At 36.3% G+C, this 24,552-nt stretch overlaps 1 protein-coding gene across 1 annotated transcript in view; it reads right to left on the reverse strand.

Moving 5' to 3' along the window:
- The window catches only part of MND1 (meiotic nuclear divisions 1), a 73,183-nt gene that overhangs the window by 19,043 nt on the left and 29,588 nt on the right, over nucleotides 1-24,552 (reverse strand). The window contains exons 4-5 of the mRNA XM_060298708.2: nucleotides 11,998-12,072; nucleotides 8,745-8,859 (exon numbers count right to left, since the gene is read on the reverse strand). Coding sequence (XP_060154691.2) covers nucleotides 8,745-8,859; nucleotides 11,998-12,072 — 190 coding nt within the window. The remainder of the gene's footprint in view (nucleotides 1-8,744; nucleotides 8,860-11,997; nucleotides 12,073-24,552) is intronic.

Below are 24,552 nucleotides of genomic sequence, written 5' to 3' on the forward strand. Positions count from 1 at the left end.
GAACATACATATCAATAATTACCTTAAATGTGAATGGATTAAATGCTCCAACCAAAAGACACAAACTGGCTGAATGGATACAAAAACCAGACCCATATACATGCTGTCTATAAGAGACCCACTTCAGACCTAGGGACACATACAGACTTAAATTGAGGGGATAGAAAAAGATATCCTATGCAAATGGAAATCAAAAGAAAGCTGGGGGCTTCCCTGGTGGTGCAGTTGTTGAGACTCTGCCTGCTAATGCAGGGAACACGGGTTTGAGCCCAGGTCTGGGAGGGTCCCACATGCCGCGGAGCAACTGGGCCCGTGAGCCACAGCTACTGAGCCTGCACGTCTGGAGCCTGTGCTCCGCAACAAGAGAGGCCGCAATGGTGAGAGGCCCCCGCATGCCACAACTAGAGAAAGCCCTCGCACAGAAACAAAGACCCAACACAGCAAAAATAAATAATTAATAAACTCCTACCCCCAACATCTTCTTTAAAAAAAAAAAAAAGAAAGCTGGAGTAGCAATACTCATATCAGATAAAATAGACTTTAAAAAAAAGACTATTACAAGAGACAAAGAAGGACACTACATAATGATCAAGGGATCAATCCAAGAAGAAGATATAACAATTGTAAATATTTATGCACCCAACATAGGAGCACCTCAATACATAAGGCAAATATTAACAGCCATAAAAGGGGAAATCGACAGTAACACAGTCATAGTAGGAAACTTGAACACCCCATGTTCACCAATGGACAGATCATCCAAAATGAAAATAAATAAGGAAACACAGCTTTAAATGATACATGAAACAAGATGGACTTAATTGATATTTATAGGACACTCCATCCAAAAACAACAGAACACACTTTCTTCTCAAGTGCTCATGGAACATTCGCCAGGATAGATCATATCTCGGGTCACAAATCAAGCCTCAGTAAATTTAAGAAAACTGAAATTGTGTGAAGCATCTTTTCCGACCACAGCGTTATGAGATTAGAAACCAATCACAGGGACTTCCCTGGTAGCGCAGTGGTTAGGAATCCGCCTGCCAGTGCAGGGGACACAGATTTGAGCCCTGGTCTGGGAAGATCTCACATGCCGCGGAGCAACTAAGCCTGTGCACCACAACTACTGAGTCTGGGCTCTAGAGCTCGCGAGCCACAACTACTGAACCGTGTGCAAGAACTACTGAAGTTCCCATGCCTAGAGCCTGTGCTCCACCACAAGAGAAGCCACCACAATGAGAAGCCTGCACGCTGCAATGAAGAGTAGCCTCCGCTTGCTGCAGCTAGAGAAAGGCCATGTGCAGCAACAAAGACCCAATGCAGCCAAAAAAAAAAAAAAAATCAATTACAGAACAGAAAACTGTAAAAAACACAAACACATGGGAGCTACACAACATGCTACTAAATAACCAATACTAAATAATCACTGAAGAAATCAAACAGAAAGTCAAAAAATACCTAGAAGCAAATGACAACGAAACACAACGACCTAAGACCTATGGGATGCAGCAAAAGCAGTTCTAAGAGGGAAGTTTATAGCAATACAAACCTACCTCACAAAGCAAGAAAAATCTCAAATAAACGAAATAGAAGAAAAGAAAACAACAGTAAAGATCAATAAAACTAAAAGCAGATTCTCTGAGTAGATAAACGATAAACGTTTAGCCAGACTCATCAAGAAAAAAAGGGAGAAGACTCAAATCAATAAAATTAGAAATGAGAAAGGAGAAGTTACAACAGACACTGCAGAAATACAAAGGATCATAAGAGATTACTACAAGCAACTATATGCCAACAAAATGGACAACCTGGAAGAAATGGACAAATTCTCAGAAAGGTATAACCTTCCAAGACTGAACCAGGATGAAAGAGAAAATATGAACAGACCAATCACAAGTAATGAAATTGAAACTGTGATTAAAAATCTTCCAACAAACAAGTCAAGGACCAGATGGCTTCACAGGTGAATTCTATCAAACATTTAGAGAAGAGCTAACACCCATCCTTCTCAAACGCTTCCAAAAACATTGCAGAGGAAGGAACACACCCAAACTCATTCTACGAGGCCACCATCACCCTGATGCCAAAACCAGACAAAGCTACTACAAAAAAAAAAAAATTACAGACCAATATCACTGATGAATATAGATGAAAAAATCATCATCAAAATACTAGCAAACACAATCCAACAACACATTAAAAGGATCATACACCATGATCAAGTGGGATTTATCCCAGGGATGCAAGGATTCTTTGATATACGCAAATAATCAATGGGATACAACATATTAACAAACTGAAGAATAAAAACCATATGATCATCTCAATAGATGCAGAAAAAGCTTTTGACAAAATTCAACACCCATTTATGATAAAAACTCTCCAGAAAGTGGGCATAGGGGGAAACTACCTCAACATAATAAAGGCCATATACAACAAACGCACAGCAAACATCATTCACAATGATGAAAAACTGAAAGCACTTCCTCTAAGATCAGGAACAAGACAAGGATGTCCACTCTCACCACTATTATTCAACATAGTTTTGGAAGTCCTAGCCATGGCAATCAGAGAAGAAAAAGAAATAAAAGGAATACAAATTGGAAAAGAAGTAGAATGGTCACCGTTTGCAGATGACATGATACTATACATTGAAAAACCTAAAGATGCCACTAGAAAATTAGTAGGGGTAATCAATGAATTTAGTAAAGTTGCAGGATACAAAATTAATGCACAGAAATCTCTTGCATTCTTATACTCTAACAACAGAAGATCAGAAAGAGAAATTAAGGAAACAATCCCATTCACCATTGTAACAAAAAGAATAAAATACCTAGGAACAAACCTACCTACAGAGGTATAAAAGACCTGTATAAGAAAACTATAAGACACTGATGAAAGAAATTAAAGATGACACAAACAGATGGAGAGATATACCATGTTCTTGGATTGGAAGAATCAATATTGTGAAAATGACTATACTACCCAAAGCAATCTGCAGATTCAGTGCAATCCCTATCAAATTACCAATGGCATTTTTCACAGAACTAGAACAAAAAAATCATAAAATTTGTATGGAGACACAAAAGACCCCGAATAGCCAAAGCAACCTTGAGGAAAAAAAAATGGAGCTGGAGGAATCAGGCTCCCTGACTTCAGACTATACTACAAAGCTACAGTAATCAAGACAGTATGGTACTGGCACAAAAACAGAAATATAGATCAATGGAACAGTATAGAAAGCCCAGAGATAAACCCACTGACCTATGGTCAACTAATCTATGACAAAACAGGCAAGGATATACAATGGAGAAAAGACAGTCTCTTCAATAAGTGGTGCTGGGAAAACTGGACAGCTACATGTAAAAGAATGAAATTAGAACACTCCTTAACATAATACACAAAAATAAACTCAAAATGGATGAAAGAGCTAAATGTAAGACCGGACACTATAAAACTCTCAGAGGAAAACATAGGAAGAACACTCTTTGACATAAATCATAGCAAGATCTTTTTTGACCCATCTCCTAGAGTAATGGAAATAAGAACAAAAATAAACAAATGGGACCTAATGAAACTTAAAAGCTTTTGCACAGAAAAGGAAACCATAAACAAGATGAGAAGACAACCCTCAGAATGGGAGAAAATATTTGCAAACGAATCAACAAAGGATTAATCTCTAAAATATACAAATAGCTCATGCAGCTCAATATCAAAAAAAAAAAAAGAAACAACCCAATAAAAAATGGGTGGAAGAGCTAAGTAGACATTTCTCCAAAGGAGACATACAGATGGCCAAGAGGCACGTGAAAAGATGCTCAACATCACTAATTATTAGAGAAATGCAAATAAAAACTACAATGAGGTATCACCTCAGAATGAGGTGAATGGTCAGAATGGTCATCATCAAAAAACCTACAAACAATAAACGCTGGAGAGGGTGTGGAGAAAAGGGAACCCTCTTGCACTATTGGTGGGAATGTAAATTGATACAGCCACTATGGAGAACAGTTTGGAGGTTCCTTAAAAAACTAAAAATAGAATTACCATATGACCCAGCAATCCCACTATGGGCATATACCCAAAGAAAACCATAATTCAAAAAGACACACGCACCCCAATGTTCACTGCAGCACTATTTACAATAGCCAGGTTACGGAAGCAACCTAAATGCCCATTGACAGAAGAGTGGATAAAGAAGATATGGTACGTATATGCAATGGAATATTACTCAGCCATAAAAGGGAATGAAATTGGGTGATTTGTAGAAATGTGGATAGACCTAGAGACTGTCATACAGAGTGAAGTAAGTCAGAAAGAGAAAAACAAATACAGCATATTAATGCATATATGTGGAATTTAGAAAAATGAACTGGTTTGCAAGACAGAAACAGAGATACAGACATAGAGAAGAAACGTATGGACAGCAAGTGGGGAAAGGGTGGGCGGGATGAATTTGGAGATTGGGATTGACATATATACACTAATATGTATAGAACAGATAACTAATGAGAACCTGCTGTATAGCACAGGGAACTCCACTTCGCTGTACAGTAGAACCTATCAACACTGTAAAACATCTATACCCCAATTTAAAAAATTAAAATAAATAAATAAAGAAAAACAATAATCTCATTGGGGAAAGGGGATTTGGAGTGAGTCAAGTTAAAACCTAAAACGTTCTCTAGATTTAGTGATAAGGAGATTACTGCCATTTACTACTTACATATCTAAATTTCTTGAATCTGTGGGTTTATAGTTTTTATCAAATTTGAAAAAAATTTAGCCTTATTTCTTTTGATACGTATTTCTTCAGATATTTTTCTGGCCTGAAACACCCCTGCCCTGCCCCCACCCCCAACATACACTCCTTTTGGGACTCTAATTACACATATATTGGGGTCACTGAAGTTGTCTTATATCTCATGGATGCTATTTTTCATGAAAAAAAAAATTTTTTTCCCTGAGTTTCATTTTGGATAGTTTCTGTTGCCATGTCTTTAAATACACTAATCTTTTCTTCTGTGGAAGTTTAATCTGTTGTTAATCCAATTCAGTGTATTTTTCTTTTCAGACACTGTATTGTTCATCTCCAAAAGTTTGACTTGGGTCTTTTTTATATCGTCAATGTTTCTACTTAACTTTTTGAACATATAGAATACATTTATAATAATTATTAATGTTATGGTCTTCTAATTCTACTATCTGTGTCAATTCTGGGTTAGTTTTGATTGGAGGATTATTCCTCTTACTAACAATTATGTTTTTCCTACTTCTATGCATGCCTGGTAACCTTTCATTGTATGCCAGAGATTATGAATTTTACCTTGCTGGGTGCTAGATATTTTTGTACTCCTATAAATATTATTGAGCTTTGTTCTGGAATGCATTTAAGTTATTTTACAGTAGTTTGTTGCCTTGAAGACTTGCTCTTATGGTTTGTTAGGGGGGTTGACAGCAGAGCTCAGTCTAGGGCTACTACCTTCTATTGAAGCAAGACCGTCTTGAATACTCTACTCAATGCCTTGTGAATTGTAAATTTTTCTAAACTGGCTGGTGAGAATAGACACATTCCTGGTCCTGCGTGAGTGCCTGGCACTGTTTCTTCTAGTCCTTTGAGATGGTTCTTTCCCCAGTTTTGGTTAGTTTCCTCATATGCGTGCATAGAATACTTGAGAGGAACCCTCTCTAGATACCCAAGGTTCTCTTTCTGTGTTACCCCCTCCTCTCTAGTATGGTATCCTGTGAACTCTATCCACGTTGGTCTCCCTGATTCTCAGTTCCACCTCCTTGACTCAGGGAGTCTGTAGGTCTCTGCCTAGGTTCTTCCTTGTGTTGCAGCCAGGAAACTCTCTCAACAAAATAAGCTGGGACAATTGTAAGGCTTACTTTGTTTCCTTTTTCTAGGAATTGCTTCCCTTTGCTGTTTGATGTCAAGTATCTTGAAAATCATTATTCCATATATTATGTTTGTTTTTGTTCTTATGTGGGAGGATAAATTCAGTACATTACTACTCTATCTTGGCTGAAAGTCAAAGTGCCACATTTGAATAAACTTCTGTTAGCTGTTCTGAATTTTAAAAGCAGAGGACAGGACATCACTGTATAAAAGTATGAACTAAAGTTAGTCTAAAAATCCTTTCTATAGGTATACAGGCTCTGACAGGTTTTTTTTCTTCTGATTGTAGTTCCATAGCTTTCCATAGAAAAAGAAATCCTACCGTCACATCTAAAATATATTTATAAAATAATGTAATTATTCTACATATCTACTGTCTATTAAATATGCTATAATTTTCTATAATTATGTATTCTATAAAAATAGATGATTCTTTAATGGAATTAAAAAGTAATAGCACAAAGCCAGGAAGGAAGGACTCTTATCCTCTCATTCCCCTATTAAGATAAAAAATGTACAATGTGAAAATTTCAAAAATTCACATATGTGTAATAGATTCATGATTATAAATTCTATAAGGCCCAAATACAGATCCATCTTATGTGGATGCATAAATATTAAAAGATAATCTAGATGTGATGTTGATGAAGAAACATAAAGTCTCTTAATTCACTGTAAACCAGAAAACTTTCTGCTCATTCACTTAGACCTCATACCCTGATTATTACTCATTCACATTGGTGTGTTTTCCTTGGGTTGAGAAATAAATTACCAAACTGTTAAATTTAAGGGTAAAGATGGAGAGCAGAATTCAGGCAACCAGTATAAAACTATAGTTGCAACTTCTATCTCAACTATGCTATTCTACTCTCCAGAAAACACACCATCCTTAACATACTTGAAAAGTCTTCCTTCAAGTTTTATTACCTTTCTAAGAAGTGATGCACTTGCCAAAATTGCTGCATGATTCAGAGGTACAAGGAATATCAACATCTCAAGTTACATGCTTGAAATGAGTTTTCCCACTTCGTTAATTAGTCTGGCATAATTCTTTACCCCTAGTGATTTTCTGTACCTCAAGATGATCCACTGGCTTAGGATCACAATCAGTATATTTCAGAATAGTTTTTAAGTCTAAATAAGAGTTTTTAGTCATTTCTGTGTGGACAGATATCATCAAATTGTGAAAAGGACTAAAAATGAGAGGACACAAGTGGAGGTGGTATCAGTCAGGGTCATCTGCCCAGGGAAAGAGCTGTGGCAATACAATGGGGACCACAAAGTGAAAAAGCAGAAGCCTTCACTGGGTATGGCTAAGAGCTATGGGTCCCTAGACAGAAAAGGGAATGAGGCGGGTAAGCAAAGAGTTGGTACTTCAAGAAAAAAGTCCAAGAATTACACAAAACTAAAATCAGGAAGGAAGGTAGAACCAAGTAAAAGTGATAAATGAAAGATCAAATTTGGTTACTGTGAAAACAGAATTTCCATGATCAACTGTTGGAGGGCATAGCTATGCTGATCCGGAAAATAAACCACCTGAAGGTATTAAAAATCTGGTAAGAAAACTGTTCTTAAAATGCTCTTTCACAAGAAAATGCTCTAGATAGGATACACACCATTTGATGTCCTCTTTAACAAGCAGTCTGTGTCTCCTTTTAAAGGTGAATCATGAGCAGCCCTCACTTCCTAGTAGTGAACTCCTAACTTGTCTCCTGCTGCTTTGATGTGCTTGTGTTCACTGAGGGTCACTTGATATTAGTTAAAACTTTAAAACAGATTAAAGTGCTTAATTTTGTAGCACATTCGGTTAGTACTTTCTTCTGCAGGAAGATGATAAATGAAATGAATCCATGGGCAGCATGAAAGAGCTCCCCAAGTACTTAATTCACAGAAAATGACTGGCTCAGAGGGTTCTTCTGCCTCCACTTTGCTTTGAAAATCACCCTGGGTAATCAGCTGAACCAGGGCTACTACATATTTTCTAGGCCAGGCATGGACTACATGTACTTGCATGGCATCTCCTGGAGTTGTGCAAAGCAGAACCTGTCTCTAAAATTAAGTTTAACTTTAGATTATACTAATTGAACTGCTTAAATTTTTTTTTTAATTGTAAAGAATACCATCAAACTTAATTGTAACCAAACTATTCTCAGGTTAATTTAAAAATACCAAATATTTTCAATTTCTCTCAAAGTCTTCAATCACATACTATAATATCAGTTTTTCTAGATATTTCACTTGATAAAGTTTCCTAAATGAAAAGACAGGCTAAAACAGAAAAATGAGGAAAGTTATGCATATTTTTCTAAGCAATTAAATGCAGTATCTTTCATTTCCTCAAATATTCAAAATTCTATCTTTACATAAATATAAAAAATATACTGAAAATGAAGCTTTGGGGACTCTGTTTTAAAAGTAAGGAAAAACATCATTGGAATATTTAAAAGGCAAGTCAATACACAGACTACTTTTCTGCAACTTGTAAACTCGTATTTTTTGGTATTACTTTTCCTAGAAGATAATGGTGGATTTCTTTCTGGAGTCAAGGTACTTGAGGCCAACTTAACTCCTTCTCTGACTTCTCAGTTTCCTAAGCCTATATTTTATGTCTTTATCCTCCTACCCCACCGACCGTCCTTATTCTTGAAATGCTCATAATTTCAAAGTTGTCACTGTTCAGTGCTTTAACATTAAGGCTCCTTAATGCAAATATTAATGCAATATTAATATTATTAAGGGCTTTATTTTCTCATATACGTGGTGAATGGTTATCAGGCAACCAGAAGTATAAAGTATCTTTGTTAGCAAAGATAAAAACCCTCAAGGTGTAATACAAACTTACGTATTTCTTCCACAACTTGCGGGTCACATTCTTTGTATTTTTCTACTTCGGCCTTTAGCTGTTCCCTTTGGTCTCGAAGTGAAGAAAGCTCTTTTGCTAGCAAGGTTCGCTCTTCCTGTATTCAAAATAACATTATGTACAATTAAGACAAACAAAATGCCATAAGTTTATACATTTTATAAACATTTTATTTTCTCATAACTGATACGCATTAGGTTTTGACGATATTATATATACATATACATATATATTCACAGTATAAGAACGAACTCAATTCTCATTTTTCTCTGCAATCTCAATTATCTTATATAAATGTTAACTGAATGGAAATTAATATGTAGAATGGAAGGCTCATAAACAGATGAGAGGTTACCAACTATGTCTGAACTCAAAAGAGGACTGTTATCACATTAGGAAAAAAATTATACCACTTCTTGGGTAGTTTCGCAAGATTGTATCTATATATATGTAAGTAATATTTTATGGCAACATCAATCATTATACAATTTTCCTTGAAAGTGTTCTAGATAATTTTCCAGACTTCAAGGATGATTAACCTTTAAAAATATCAGAAATAACAGAACTGTAGCTTGTGACCTCCTATCACTTTCCTTTAAAGGTAAACCAGAATAAAGCTTTTACACAAAATGATCCAATAAACACCATTTGAAATTTCTAGCCATAGTTTTCACTAACAGGTAGAAGTAATAGTGCTATCGGTATTCAGTTCATATGTGTGAAAAATAAGTCCAAATAAAAACCAAATACTGGAAAAGGTTACGGTACAGAATTATAGGAAAAGTCTGAGGCAAAACCAAATAAGAGTTCAAACTGCCTGATGGGACTTGTTTAAGGTTCCTTGCTAGCTTGTATTTTTGTACTTGTATTTTTCTACTTTTGCCTTAAGCTATTCTTCTTGGTTCCAAGTGAAGAAAGCTACTTTTGCTAGAAGTTATATAACAGAATGCATGTACAGACCTCTGAAGTAGCAGAGTCCAACAGAACTGTGCAATGACAGAAATGTTCTAGATTAGTCTTCTCCAATGCAGGAAACTACATAGGGATACTACATAGGGATACTGAGTACGTGAAATGTGACTGTTACTGAGAAACTGAATTTAATCGTATTTAATTTTAATTCAAATGTAAATTGTTACATATGATTAGTGTATACCACATTAGCATAGCATAGGAGAGATTGAAAATTAACTGCAATATAAGATGATCATTATTTGCTATTAACACCCAAATTATACATACTCCACAATGAAAAGCAAGAGGAGAAAAAGCTAATGAAGACAGGAGAAGCAGGGTGGTGACTATCTGTGTGGATGCAATGACAGCTCTCCAGATACCCTGAGTTGGGAGCCTGGTTATTAGCACCAAGACCTTTGCCAAATTGCTTAACCTTTTTGTGCTTTCAGTTCCTCAAATGTAAAAATGAATATAGTAATAGTAGCTACCTCCTTAGACTGTTGGCAGGATTCAATATAGAAAATGCGTTTGGAACAGTACCTGCCTGGCTCATAGTAAGCAGAATATATATGTTAGCTATTTCTTTTTCTTCATTACCATCATCAGCAGTATCATCATCACCATGAATAATATCTAGGAGATAGAAAAAGCTTTCAGATATGTCTGAAAACTCGTGACTAGTGAACACAAGATGAACACAAGAGTTCATCTTTCTCAGGAGTCTTTCTGAACTCCTATAATCTTCTGATAGCTGTAGGTACCAACTGGGTTTGCTAGTAGGTTTTTGTCCTAGTTTCAGTGGTTACAGTGGACTGGGTAACCTTCAACAGACTGGCTGACTACTTTGTGGCATGAACATGTCACCATTAGTTGAAGGTGCTTCTACAAGTTATTGCCAAATCAAAGGAAAAAAACAGGATCAAATAAAGAAGTGGTAATTGCTGTCAACTGAAGAAGAAATAAAACAGTTTCAGGTTATGTCCAGAACTTACCTTCCCTTAAATATTCTTCAGCAATTACCATTCTCCAATTCCTATCCGTCACTGTCCTGACTATTCACATGAAAGAATGTATGTAAAATAACTCTGAAAAGCATAAAGCCATGTAAACCTGTGATGTATTCTTTTCTATTGGGTTGGCCAAAAAGTTCGTTTGGGTTTTTCTGTAAGATGTTACAGAAAAACCCAAACGAACTTTTTGGCCAACCCAATACAATGTGACAAGTTTTTGAGTCTCTTTCACAAGTCGTACAAATAGAGGTTGAGATGAAATGCTTAGAGGTTCATGTTGATCTTCAACATTTTTTCAAGTCATAAGTCCATACCTGAGATAATGATAAAACTAAAAAGTAAAGTGAACTTTTAAAAACCCCTAACACTTTTAAAAATAAAATAGTAGGTCAAAATTCATGTAAATAATTTAGAAATATTACAAGGCCATGAAAACACTGTATTGATAGTTTTCTTTCTTTTTTTAAATTTATCTATCTATCTATCTATCTATCTATAGCTGCACTGGGTCTTTGTTGCTGTGCCTGGGCTTCCTCTAGTTGCCGCGAGCAGGGGCTGCCCTTCATTGTGGTGTGCTCATTGCAGTGGCTTCTCTTGTTGCAGAGCATGGGCTCTAGACATGTGGGTTTCAGTAGTCGTGGAGCGCAGGCTCAGTAGTTGTGGCTCTGGGGCTCTAGAACTCAGGCTCAGTAGTTGTGGCGCATGGACTTAGCTGCTCCGTGGCATGGGGGCTCTTCCTGGGCCAAGGATTGAATCCATGTCCCCTGCATTGGCAGGCGGATTCTTAACCACTGCACCACCAGGGAAGTCCGATAGTTTTCAATTTATTCAGTGCCAAGACTCTTACAAAGCTGACTCTTAAAAATTTACATAAACATTTATATAAGGCTTACTTTGTGCCAGGCTCTCTTCTAAGTGCTTTGCAAATATTAGCTAGTTTAATCACACAATAACTCAGTGACATAGATTTTATTATTCCCCATTTTACAACTGAGAAAATCGAGAAGAAAGAGTTTAGGAGACTTTCAAACCCAGGCAGTCTGGCTCCAGGGTTTATGCTTCTATGCTACACTGCCATACACAATATAATACAATAATAATAAATCTAGATTCACAATTAGGGAATCCTACCAGGTCAAATGTTCACAGCCTTTGCTGTGACTCACTTCTTTTCTAGTGGGAACAGCATCCTCCTCACAGGAAGCTCGATGCTTTTATTCTTCTATTTAGAATTGACATTATTAAAGAATCTACAGATACAAACTTACCGTTTCATGTCGGCCAATTCTAGCTTTCTCGATGCTTTTCTGCAGGTTTGCATGCTTTTGGTTTACCTCAGATAACTAGAGAATTGAAACAAATAAAATGGTTTGCTAAGATAAACTTGCTTAACATAAAGTTTATGAATCAAGAAGACAAAATGAGATTTGTCTTCAGCCCAAGTCAGTATAACAAAAATGTCAAAGACTACGTTGGGAACTAATTTCTCTAACCTGAAGAAAACCAAGTACCATGAATCATTAGGGCAGGCTGAAAAAAAAAAAGTTTAAAATATTTCTTTTTATACTATACAAAAAAGTATACAATATGCTTTCAATCTTTTCTACAGTCTTGATTTATTAGGTTCCCCGCCCCCATCACAAATAACTTGAGGTATATTATTTAGTTAAAAATTTAACTTGAAAGTTAAAAAAAATCTGTTTTATATAAATTCTCTCTTCACATTTCATTTCACTTCTGACGAAAGACTTGTTTGAAACACTCTATACTGTTTCTTATAGGCTGGTAGTACTGTGACCTGCTTCACTAACAGAGTCAAAAATGAACACATCACTGTATACTAAGTTCTTAGAGAAGAAAAAATCTATTAGATTGTTGCCAAATTTAGGCATGCTTTACATAAGTTAAAAGTGAGCAGTTTAAGCATTTTACGAAGCTTAGAAAGTAGTAAGTTATATTGTAAAAGGATTAAATAATACCAGCCTAAAGAGACCTTAGATACAGAATATTCATTAGCATGTGGCTGGGCCCACACCAAAAATGACTGGTTAACTTCAGAACATTGCCTCCCCGTCTCAATTTTATTAATCTCACCTGGGCCCAAGATTAAATAAATAATCACAGGAAATTCTCAGTACTAAATTCTCCATCACATTTTTTGCTACATAAACTAGTTAGAAATTTTAGACTCATTTGATTGGGTAAGGGCTTTTTAAAAATATATTCCACTCCTCACTAACTCTTGAGTTATGATCATTTGGGAAATAATTAACGAATGGATGAGTAATTTCTTTTGGCTGATTCTAAGAAACTGACCTTTCACCACATGACCTTGTTATATGTAGAGGGTGAATTATATTTAGATACCCTTTTTTTCTTAAAAATCACAAACAGTATCTTCAAAAAGTTTGTAGCTTAACCCTGACTTTGGGAAATGTTCCACTTCTCAATATGCACAAAGGGAATATTGTCAGTTTTCCTTTAATGGCTCTCTAGTCCCTGATTCTCATCCATAGCATGAACAAGATCCATCTGTGATGCCAAGAAGACACCACGACCAAACCAGTTATACCTCTTCTTGAGAGTAATTATCTTCCTAAGTTAAAGAAACAAAAATCTGCTGTAGAGTTAAGAGCCAAAATAAGCTTTAAAGCCCTAAATTTAGCAAAGAGACCTTGTTCTTTAAAACAAGGGTTCTCACTTATAACACTCTGTTTAAAAGGTTAATATTCTACCCTGAAGGACCCACCTGAAATAATTAATAAATGCATGTAACATCTGAATTCAGGAGTAGAGAATTTTCCAATGAAAAAATACACACGTACATTAGCATAACACTTTTCCATTACAAATGTTTTAAAAATAACCAAGTAGGCAGATGTTACCCAAAAAATGAAGAACTATGTAAAACTTAGCCAATAATTAATGGACATATATCTTAACTCTATTAATGAAGTGTCTCCCCGGTATTGTACGTCTGCTTGTAATTATTTATAACTTAAAAACATTTGGAAGAGAACTAATTCAGGAATTCCTTAACTCTGAAGATAACCTTATGTATTTTAATTGTGATTTCATGACTCGTCATTTTAAGTATCTTGGTAATGGAGGGAGGCACAATCTAAATGATGTTATCAAATGAGAAGCTTCTGCTAATTATCCTAAGTACTGAAACAATTTGGCCAACTCAATAGTGAAGGCTTCTTGGCTCTGTTTAGTTCTTGAAATCTCAACTACTGGAAACAATGAAAGCAACTCTTGTGAGGCAGCCCGTGCTACCAGTTTTTCATCTACATATCGCTTAGAAGGAATACTGCTATAGTTCCTAACACATACCTTGGAATTAAACCAAATCCAGGCCTCAAGTGATTAAGAGCTGAGATTTTCAGCCACTCTATAGGTATTATCTAAACCACAAGTTCTAAACTTTAGCACACATCAGAATCACCTGAACGGCTTGTTAAAACACAGGTTGCTGGGCTCCACCTCCCAGGTTTTGAACAGTAGAGGTCTGGGATAGAGCCTAATAATTTGCATTTCTAACATGCTTCTGGTTAGGGGCACCACACTTCTGAGAACTACTGGATTACACATAAACCTGTTTTCTTGCAGTAACAAACCCAACTAAAACACACAAGATATTAATATATGGGAGAATATTACCTAGTTCATCAGCAAAAAATGAATTATTGCTAAATACTGTAGTCTGAACTAGAAACAAAATATCTCAATATTTCTGTCACTGAAAGAAATACAAAAGTCCACATTTACAAAAATAGAAAAAGAAGCGATACTCTATAGTTAAGAAAAGTATTCACCACAGGATTCCTTTAAAGGGCAAACTCTTGACACATTTCTATAACATAAAACAAGAACCAACTATATATATTAACACTGTAACAAATCCATTTCCAACTTTCACTAAAGCAAATAATAATTTTTAAAGCCAAGTAACTCAGAAAAAACAGCAGCAGCAACAACAACAAAAATGTCTTGTAATTAGTAAGAAGAGGATGTCATCTTTATACTTGAGGAAGGATCTGACACAATGGTTCTCTTTAATGCATTCCAGACCACCTATACAGATACTCAGGATTCAGAAACATAATGCCAATGTTTTCTAAAGAGCTAATTCACTGCCTGGAGGAACTGCCTATTCAGAAGAGGAACAGGAAGATTGATTCAAGCTGGCTGCACTGGAATTCTGATTTGCTCCTTTTCAGAAATAAAAAAAATTTCAAAGCATTATGAAAAAAATATAGAGTTTTCATAGGTGGGAAAGAATGTCAAGGAACAGAGGATGGGGAAAAGAGGTAATAGCAAGAGAAACCAGAACAGTCTACTGCTTTATCAAAACTCATGTACGGTATGTTATGGAAAAAAAAGGTTCTATGTCTTGTTTTTCCTTAAAAAAAAAAAAAAAGCAAGGCAGTATAATTTAAGATTTCATATGTTTAAAAACTCTTATTAGTGTCTCTACAATTTTAAAATTTATTTTTTAAGGCAATATTCCATTTAGGAATCAATCATAAGGAAACAATGAACACTATAAAGATGTATTTCTATATAAAGATGGGAGCTATATAATTGTCTTAACAATAGAGAAATGTTAAATCATTATTTCACAGTATGGATGTGTCACAATTATGTAGCCAAGGGAAACATTTTAAAAGAACTTTTAATGACAGATACAGAACAGAGTTTTAAAAAAACTGGAAACAAAAGTGTCAATACATGAGAGCCTATCTATCACCAAAAAAACTCAAAACCCCCCCAAAACTAAAAGAAAGTGCACAAAACTTAACAAATGGTTACCTCTGTATTGTGGAACATACTTATAAATTTTCTATATTATGAGCACATATAACTACTACTTAAAAAATCCTTTTCCTGGGAAAGGGGGTAGGGGGAGGAAAGGAATAGGTGAGGGAGATTAAGAGCTAAAAATTTCCAACTGCAGAATAAATGAGTCATGGGTATGCAATGTACAGCATGGGGAATATAGTCAATAATTATGTGATATCTTTGTACGGTGATGTATCATAACTAGAATTATCATGGTGATCAGTTTGAAATGTACAGAAACACAGAATCACTATGTTGTGTAATAGGAACTAACAAAGTATAGTAACTTACGGAAAAAGAGATCAAACTTGTGGTTACCAGAGACAGGGGTTGGGGGGATTGGATGAGGGCAGTAACAAGGTACAAACTTCCAGATATAAGATAAATAAGTACTAGGGATGTAATGTACTACATGATAAATATAATTAACACTGCTATATGTTATATATGAAAGTTAAGACAGTAAATCCTAGTTATGACAAGAAAGAAAAATTTTTTTCTATTTCTTTAATTTTTTATCTATATGAGATGATGGATGTTCCCTAAACTTACTGTGGTAATCACAGCATGACGTATGTAAATCAAATCATTATGCTGTACACCTTAAATTTATACAGTGCTGTATGTCAATTATATCTCAATAAAACTTGAAGAAAAAATTATTTTCCCATTATAAGCAATATATGAATATATTTTCAAGAGATTAAAATGAGTACATTTTTGTTTTAAAAGACTCAAACAATACAGAAGTATTTAAACAAATTCCCCTTTGCTCTCCACCTCTGCACCATCACCACTACCCCCCTCCTAAGGAGGGACCCCTATAAAGTCTAGGGGGCATCCTTCTTGTCCCAATTCTTTTGCTTCATATACTGATATGATCAATGTGGAGAACATGTCAAAACACACATGGAATTATCCTTTATGTTTCATGTCAACATATTTTCTAAGGTCTCTTCATTCTCTAAAAAATAGATTTTATTTTTTAGAGCAGTTTTAGGTTCACAACAAAATTGAGTGGAAGTTAAAGAGAGCTCCCATACAACCCTTGCCTCCACATACACACAGGCTCCCCCAATCATAATTCCCCAGAGTGGTACATTTGTTACAACTGATGAACCTACACTGACACATCGCTATCACCCAAAGTCCATAGTTCTCATTAGGGTTCACCCTCGGGGTTGTACATTCAATGGGTTGTAACAAATGTATAATGACATGTATTCATCATTATGGTATCATAGAATATTTTCACTGCCCTAAACATCTTCTGTGCTCTGCCTATTCACGCCTGTCTCCCCCCAACCTCTGGCAACCACTATCTATATAGTTTTGCCTTTCTAGAATGTCATGTAGTTGGAATCATACATTATGTAACCTTTTCAGATTGGCTTCTTTCATTTAGTAATATGCATTTAAGGTTCTTCCATGTCTTTTCATGGCTTGATAGCTTATTTCTTTTAATCATTGAATGATATTCCATTGTCTGAATGTACCACAGTTTTTTTATGCATTTACCTACTGAAGGACATCTTGGTTGCTTCCAAGTTTTGGCAATCATGAATAAAACTGTTATAAACATTCGTATGCACATGTTTTCCACCCATCTGAGTAAATCTCGAGGAATGCAATTGGCTTCTCTGTACTGCTACACTTATCTGTCTATTCTTACACAACTAGCAAGTTTTAATTACTGTAGCATTATATTTTGATATCTGATAGGGAAAATCCTACCTCATTGTTCTTCCTTTTTAAATACTTCCCTGGTCTTTCTTGTAGTTTCTCTACTACATGAACTTGAGAATTACCCATAAAAATCTAGTGGGATTTTGGTTACCATAACATAAAAATGACATAAATTGATGTTTTTATAGTTGAGTTTACTTATTCATGAATATGTTGCTCCATTTACTTAAGAGTTCTTTCATGTCCTTCAGTAGAGTTTTGCAATTTTCTTCATGTTTGCCTTGCCCATTTCTTGTCAGGCTTTAATCCGTTTTTTTTGTTTGTTTGTTTTTTTGTTTTTTTGCGGTACGTGGGCCTCTTACTGTTGTGGCCTCTCCCGTTGCAGAACACAGGCTCCGGATGCGCAGGCTCAGCGGCCATGGCTCACGGGCCCAGCTGCTCTGCGGCATGTGGGATCTTCCCAGACCGGGGCATGAACCTGCGTCCCCTGCATCGGCAGGCGGACTCTCAACCACTGCGCCACCAGGGAAGCCCAATACTGGTTTTGGTGCTGAGGGATAGGCAACGACCCCAGGCCTAAGCCTGTCACTGTATGAATGCTCTTCTTCACAGTGGTTGATTTTAAGTGTTGAATCAGGATAAGATCAAAGTCTTTTGTTCAATGGTTGTGGGAAACAACTCTCTCCTGCCCTCTGGATTGTAAACTGTATAGCTACAGGGAAGCAAACAAACCAACTTACTGCTGGCAGCCATCTTAGAACCATGAAGAAAGCCAACTTGAGGACAAAGGCATTACACAAAAGGCAAAACCAAGAGAAACAGAGTCAGAATCTTGATTAAATTATGCCTGAAGCATGCTCTACTTTTGAAATATTTTAATTTAAATGAGCCACTAAATCAATCTCACCGTTATCACTCATACCAAGTAAACTCGGTTTTTCTACCTTTACCACAGTAAACACTGTAACTGTTACAATGGGTAAAGCTTTAACAATAGTCTATTTCATACAGTGCTGGCCAGCTATGAAAGCTGTGAAATATTTTGGAAGACATCAAATTTAAAAGATTCTTATTCCTCTATATTGGGTTATAGAACTAAGTCTTCAAGAATAGGAATGAGTAAAGTAATATATACCAGGAAGGCTCTTCATTCAATGAACATTTATGAAGTGCTCACTATACACACAGTTACAATACTATTGGCTCAAACCTTTTCACTAAATAAATATAGTAACAAATAAATCAAGGCATGTATGAGCATTGAATGTCTGTTGAGTATTTTTGAAATATTTTCCTTATGCTACAAGACAATGCTCATTAAAAGATAACACTCCATGAAGCTAGTAAAAATACAGCATATTAATATTCCATTTAACCAGGAGATCAAATTTCCAGCAATCCAGCCCTGTGGAACACACTAAAGAACCTGAGAAAAGTATATCAGGAATCCTAAATAATGGACACAGGAAAAACATGGGAATCCCATCAGGAAAGCAACATAAAGGGAAAGTGAAGCCACTCAGTAAGTGCACAGTTGAGGAGAATTCAAACACCCACACATAATAACTGCTGAAGATGAGATCATGGTAATCAAACATTACAGTGTAAAGAAACAAACTGTTAGAGCAGTGCACAACAAACAAGAGATTAGCATTCCTTCAACTAGAAATATCAGGAATATGTTCAATAAGGTTAAAGTGATAAAAGGAGAAACAGAAAGCTAAAGAAATTACAAGAAGAAAAAAGCAAGATTTGAAAATCAACTATCTGAAAATGAACTATTGTAGATGAACTATTTTTAATTTCTAGGAAGCAGTAAAAAAAAATTAAGTAAAAAAAATATTAAGAAGTAGTTAAGAGATACAGAAGATATAAAAAGAAGCTCCAACAGAAGCCTTCTGGTATCATGAGAATGAAGTTAGAAGTTGTGACTATAGTCAAAGCCTTATGCAGAATCCAGTTAGAAGTCATTCAGATATTTTGAAAGCCAAAGCCATGCAAAATCCAAATGATACTGGGAGGGAAGTTAGATACAAAGTTATGGACGAACATAGACTCGTCAGACATGAGAACTGGGTTCTAATATGAGAAATTCAGAAATGAGGGCTAAGTAGTAGGGGCTACGAATTGTCTGCCAACTTCCATTTTTTCTTAGTAATAGGACTTCAAATGATAGTGAAAATAAATAGGAATTATTATCTTTCAGTGCTGTGGGCAAGAATATGTCCTAGATAGGGAGTCTGTTAAGAAATCCATCTGACAAGAAAACCCAAAATCCACTCGGTGGAAGGGCAACGCTGAAATTATTTGGAATGACAGAATTGTTTAACAAGTAAACTTTTTTAAATCAAGGGGAAATTTAAAATTAATTATAAAGATGAGCAGATCTGTATTATTAATACCTTTGTGTTAAGAAATAACCTATACATATTCTGCATTGTACTCATAGGGTAAAACCATAGAAGCAACTTAATTCCTCCCCCACATCTGCCATGTTAGAAACAGCTCAGTGAGGGAAGTACTTCCTCTGCCACTAAACGAAGAGTTGGGAGTCCCATGACGTTTTTCATCACTCTAAATCAAGATCTACAATTATTTTAAGTTGCCAAACAAAGCCTTAATTCAGAAATTAGAATGTCTAACATAATAATCAACACTTCAAATCTTGATTTAAAGGTAAGACTTCTCTCCTTTTCAGCAACTGCTGGCTGCCAGTGGGTTTTGCTGGAAAGGGTGCATTGTCCTTTTCTCTTTCCTGGCCTAGAGTTTCTGTCCTCCCTTTAGTCCACTGACTGAAGTTTCTGCCGCCTGTTCCCCACCTCTACCAAGCCTGGAGAAGGGGAGAGAGAACAGAACAAGTAAAGGGGACCTGAAATATCTTACCGTTAAGATGTCTCAGTGCTCTCGGGGCCTGACATGTTTGCTGAATTCTTGCATGGCTGCGCTCCTGGGTTTTTTGTAGTAAGAACCCAGGGTTCCACTATCTGTAATCTCCATGATGCAGAAGACACATTTTATTGCTCTGGGGGCTCCACAACATTCCCGCTCACCGTCCCCCTTCCCTAGCTTGCTTCCTACCCACTTCCAGCCTGTTTTTTCAGATTCATTACACACACACACACACACACACACACACACACACACACACACACACACACAGAGTGTTAGGTTTCAATGCCCTCTGGAACAGAATGTAACGTGCCTCCAGATGGGCTCTTGTTCTCTCACTTTTGAGTGTTGGCTCACATGTGGTCCACAGGGACATTCATGTATGCAAAAAACTCCAGGATTGCTGGCCCATTCCTTACTTTTATGTATTGTAATAATTGACAGAATCTACCAATAGATCTACATAGATGCTAAAATCAGCAAATTACTTTTACATAAGGCATTGCTTATTTTCCTATTGTCTCTCAAGAGCACTGGGAAATGATATGCTCACATTTCACTCCTAACATTTATGAATACTTCTTGTGAGAATTAACACTGTCCACTATTGAAATTTCTAATACAAACGTTAACTTAAATACTACTTAAAATGTTTTGATCTAATAAGTTATTCAGTTTAAGTAATTTAGTTTCATTAGAATCTACTCACTGAAAATACAACAAATTACTTGCTAAGAAGCATCAGTTAAAGAGCTTAAGTTAAGCTCAAATATACATTATAATAAACTTCACCTTAAATTTATAAAGCCAAAGAAAAAGTCATAAAGAGACAACAGTGCTGAGAAATAGTGGCTGAATAAAGTAGCTGCCCATAAAGGCTTTTATCTTTTTAAGAGAATGATGCTCTTCTTTTTTTCTTCTATTTCTGCCTCTTATAGTGAAAAGATTCAAGAAAACTTGGATTTTAAAGGATTAAGAAAGGCCTTCTCTTCCACAGCCTAAGCAGCTTTAGCAGAATGAAGAGAGCAACCTAACACATTTGGATGGTATAAACTAACTCAAGAGCTGAGAGCAGCCAACCAAACTAAGATTTGTGGCAAGTTTAAGTGTTAGAAATCACTGAAAAGGTAAAAATGAATTTAACTTTAAAAACTATAATAATTTAAAAAATTTAAATTGAGGTTTCTTTGCATCCAGTCGAAGTTTTTAAAAAAGTTATAGACTAGGAAATTTATGGTTATAAATAAATATAAATACTAGGGAACCTGAACAAAGCCCTATATTTGAATCTGATGAAATGCAGGCCTGGAAGTTCGGACCCATGCCCTTTGGTCAAGTAAGCACCATACTTTAAACAAAAAAAGCACCCAACTAATAGGGTTATTTTTGTGAAACTTCTAAATATATAAAACAGCCAGAGACATTATGAACACTGATATATTAAAATGTACAAAATACTGATATACTTTTTGAGGGCAAAACAAGACAAATGAATTTAGGGCTATCCCAGGAAGCTAAGGATATATATGACTTTGACACTGCCACCACCTGGTGGCACGACACCAAAATTGTAGGTCCAGTTTTTTGTGAAATAAGTTTTTCCAGGTGGCTGATTTGGGGAGAAAATAGTTATGAATGAGAACAGCTGTTACAAACCTGTAACCCATATGAAGCACAGAAGAATGTTTGGGGTATGGTATAGGGAATTCTATATCTCTGGAGTCAGGCTTCTCAAACTCATCCAGCAAGTAAATCCAACAACAAAGGAGAATAATTACTGGGGGAAGGTTCAGAAGCCTAGCCCAAAGCTACCTACTACAAAAGCAAAACAAACAAATATAAAAAATAAATCACTGAAATCTTAAGTTCTATGGTAAAAATTCCTGCAAGTTTCAAGTTGTAATATTAACTATTATAATTTTTATTATTTAAAATTATTTACTAATAAAAATCCTGTCTACATACTTCCCCTACCTACCCACAATTTTTGAGTCACTCAACCTCAACAAATATATTTAATTCTTGATTATCTGAGACGGTGGAGAGAATAAAAACATTCAATTTAAAAGACATGACTTTTGGGTTTCCCTGGTGGCACGGTGGTTGAGAGTCCGCCTGCTGATGCAGGGGACACGGGTTCGTGCCCTGGTCCGGGAAGATCCCACATGCTGCGGAGCGGCTGGACCCGTGAGCCATGGCCGCTGAGCCTGCGTGTCTGGAGCCTGTGCTCTGCAATGGGAGAGGCCACAACAGTGAGAGGCCCACGTACCGCAAAAAAAAAAAAAAAAGACATGACTTTTAAGTGCTTAAAGATATAATTTTGCAGATCTTGTTAGTTGCATGTCTAAAGCCTTTTGTTCTTTGTAAACAGAACTCCAACTTTGTTCAGATTGGGATGGCAGTGTGCTCAGAGAGAAAGTGTCCCCTCCCATTTAACAGGTCCCAGAGGTTAAACTATAATGGCTAACCCTTCCAGCATGAACATGTATCTCAGACTTGGCCAATGAGACAATAAAGGGAAGCCTATTAGGGAAAGGGGGCATTCTGGGATTTTCCTCCTGGATAGAAAGAGAGAGATGTATAAGAAGAAAGCCCATCATTATTCCTGCTTTGGACACCGTCATGGGAAGATATAGCTGCTGTAGTAGCTACATGCATCCAAAAAGGGAAAGCCAAAAACCATCAGAGAAGCCAGTCCAGACCTCTGATATCAATATGTTCGGGGGGAAGGCTCCTAGACCAAGTATACAATAGCTAGGACTGAGACTAGGCAGTGCTGTATTGATTTACTCATTCATTCAATAACATGTATTTTGTTTCTATGTGTCTCAGTAACTGCATTCCATGCTGGGGATAAAACATGGTTAAGATATCCCTGCTCTCTGAATGTCTGCCGTGGTAATACGGCACATAAAGACTTCACCCTATAAAAGAAATATATGTAAGAGAGACAAAGCACAAAGTAGTACTGAACTTGCTGAGGAGGGGATAAAAACTTCCCAGAAGAAAAGATTTCTGATGTAGGTCTTAAATATCTCTGGTTAATGGACAGGTTGGAGTTTGTTAGGTAGACAAGTAAAAAGAGCCAGTCAGGTGCAGCATGTGAAAACACAAGAAATAAAATGAACAGCATTCATGAAACAGTGTAAACAATTTGGTTAAACTGGTGTGTAGGGTTGTAGAAGGGTAACAGCAGGTTATTAGTCTGGCCAGTGGCAGGAGCTAGATTACAGAGAGCCTTAAAGTCAGGTTGAGGAATCTGGACTTGTTATTCAGGAACAAGAAACCATCCAAATGGCATTAAAAGACACTACTACAGCAGATGGAAGAAAGTGAAGACTGGAGACAGGGAGTTCAGTAAAGACACTAATTCAAAATTCTGAGCCAGAGATAATGAGAGTCTAAGTCAAGACAGTAGCAGTGAAGATGGAGAGGAAGGGAGAGATTTGAGAGATATAACTATGTTGAATCAGAAGAGTTTGGAACCCACTGGGTGTGGAGAAAAGGGAGAGAAAAAAAAATCTAAGGTAAACTACCAGGTTTCTGGTTTGGGCGACTAAGGGGATAGTAGTTTCAGAGTCTATAAGACACAGAGGAGCAGGTTTGGGTAAAGAACTGAGTTTTGAACAAACTGAATGTGAGTTGCCTGCCAGCCATTCAAGTAGGGATGTGTAGTGAGTAGCTGAATACACAGATGTGGAGTTCAGTGCAGAGGTACAGGCAGGAGATAAAACCAGGGAATCAGAAGTATACAGGTGGCAATGGAAGCCATAGGAGTAGATGAGACCTCCCAGAAGAGTGTGCAGAGCTAGGGAAAGGAACTGAGGATATAAGGCTATGGTCCAGTCTGTGGGTCCTTAGTATGTCAAGAGTGGCTGTCTGGCTTTGAGGGCTTTCCCCCCCCATTTCAAAAATGTTAAGAGAAAACATGTATTTACTTAAGATGGGGCTACAAAGGCTAGCTAAAATCTCAGGATTTAAATTCTTCTAAATGGTAATTCTTCAAAAATGAGACTCTAATGGAAAGAATAAACTCAATTAGGGAGACTGGAGTATTATTTTAAAGCCTAGATTTATATCAACTAAGTATGTTAGCACTAGTTATTTCACATCAATTTTGAAAAGCTTTCATTGGTGTCATATGTATCTCTAGTTTAAAAAAGTGGGAAAAAAAAACTTAAAATGCAATGGGGAGCAGAAATAAATAAAACAGAGACTAAGCAAAATAGAAAAGATCAATAAAACTAAGAGCTGGTTCATTGAAAAGATAAACAAAACGGATAAACCTTTAACCAGACTCATCAAGAGAAACAGAGAGAGGATTCAAATAAATTCAGAAATGAAAAAGGGGAAGTTACAGACACCACAGAAATACAAAGGATCATAAGAGATTACTATGAATA

The sequence above is a fragment of the Globicephala melas genome, chromosome 5 (assembly GCF_963455315.2).
Source record: "Globicephala melas chromosome 5, mGloMel1.2, whole genome shotgun sequence".
NCBI lineage: Eukaryota > Metazoa > Chordata > Mammalia > Artiodactyla > Delphinidae > Globicephala > Globicephala melas.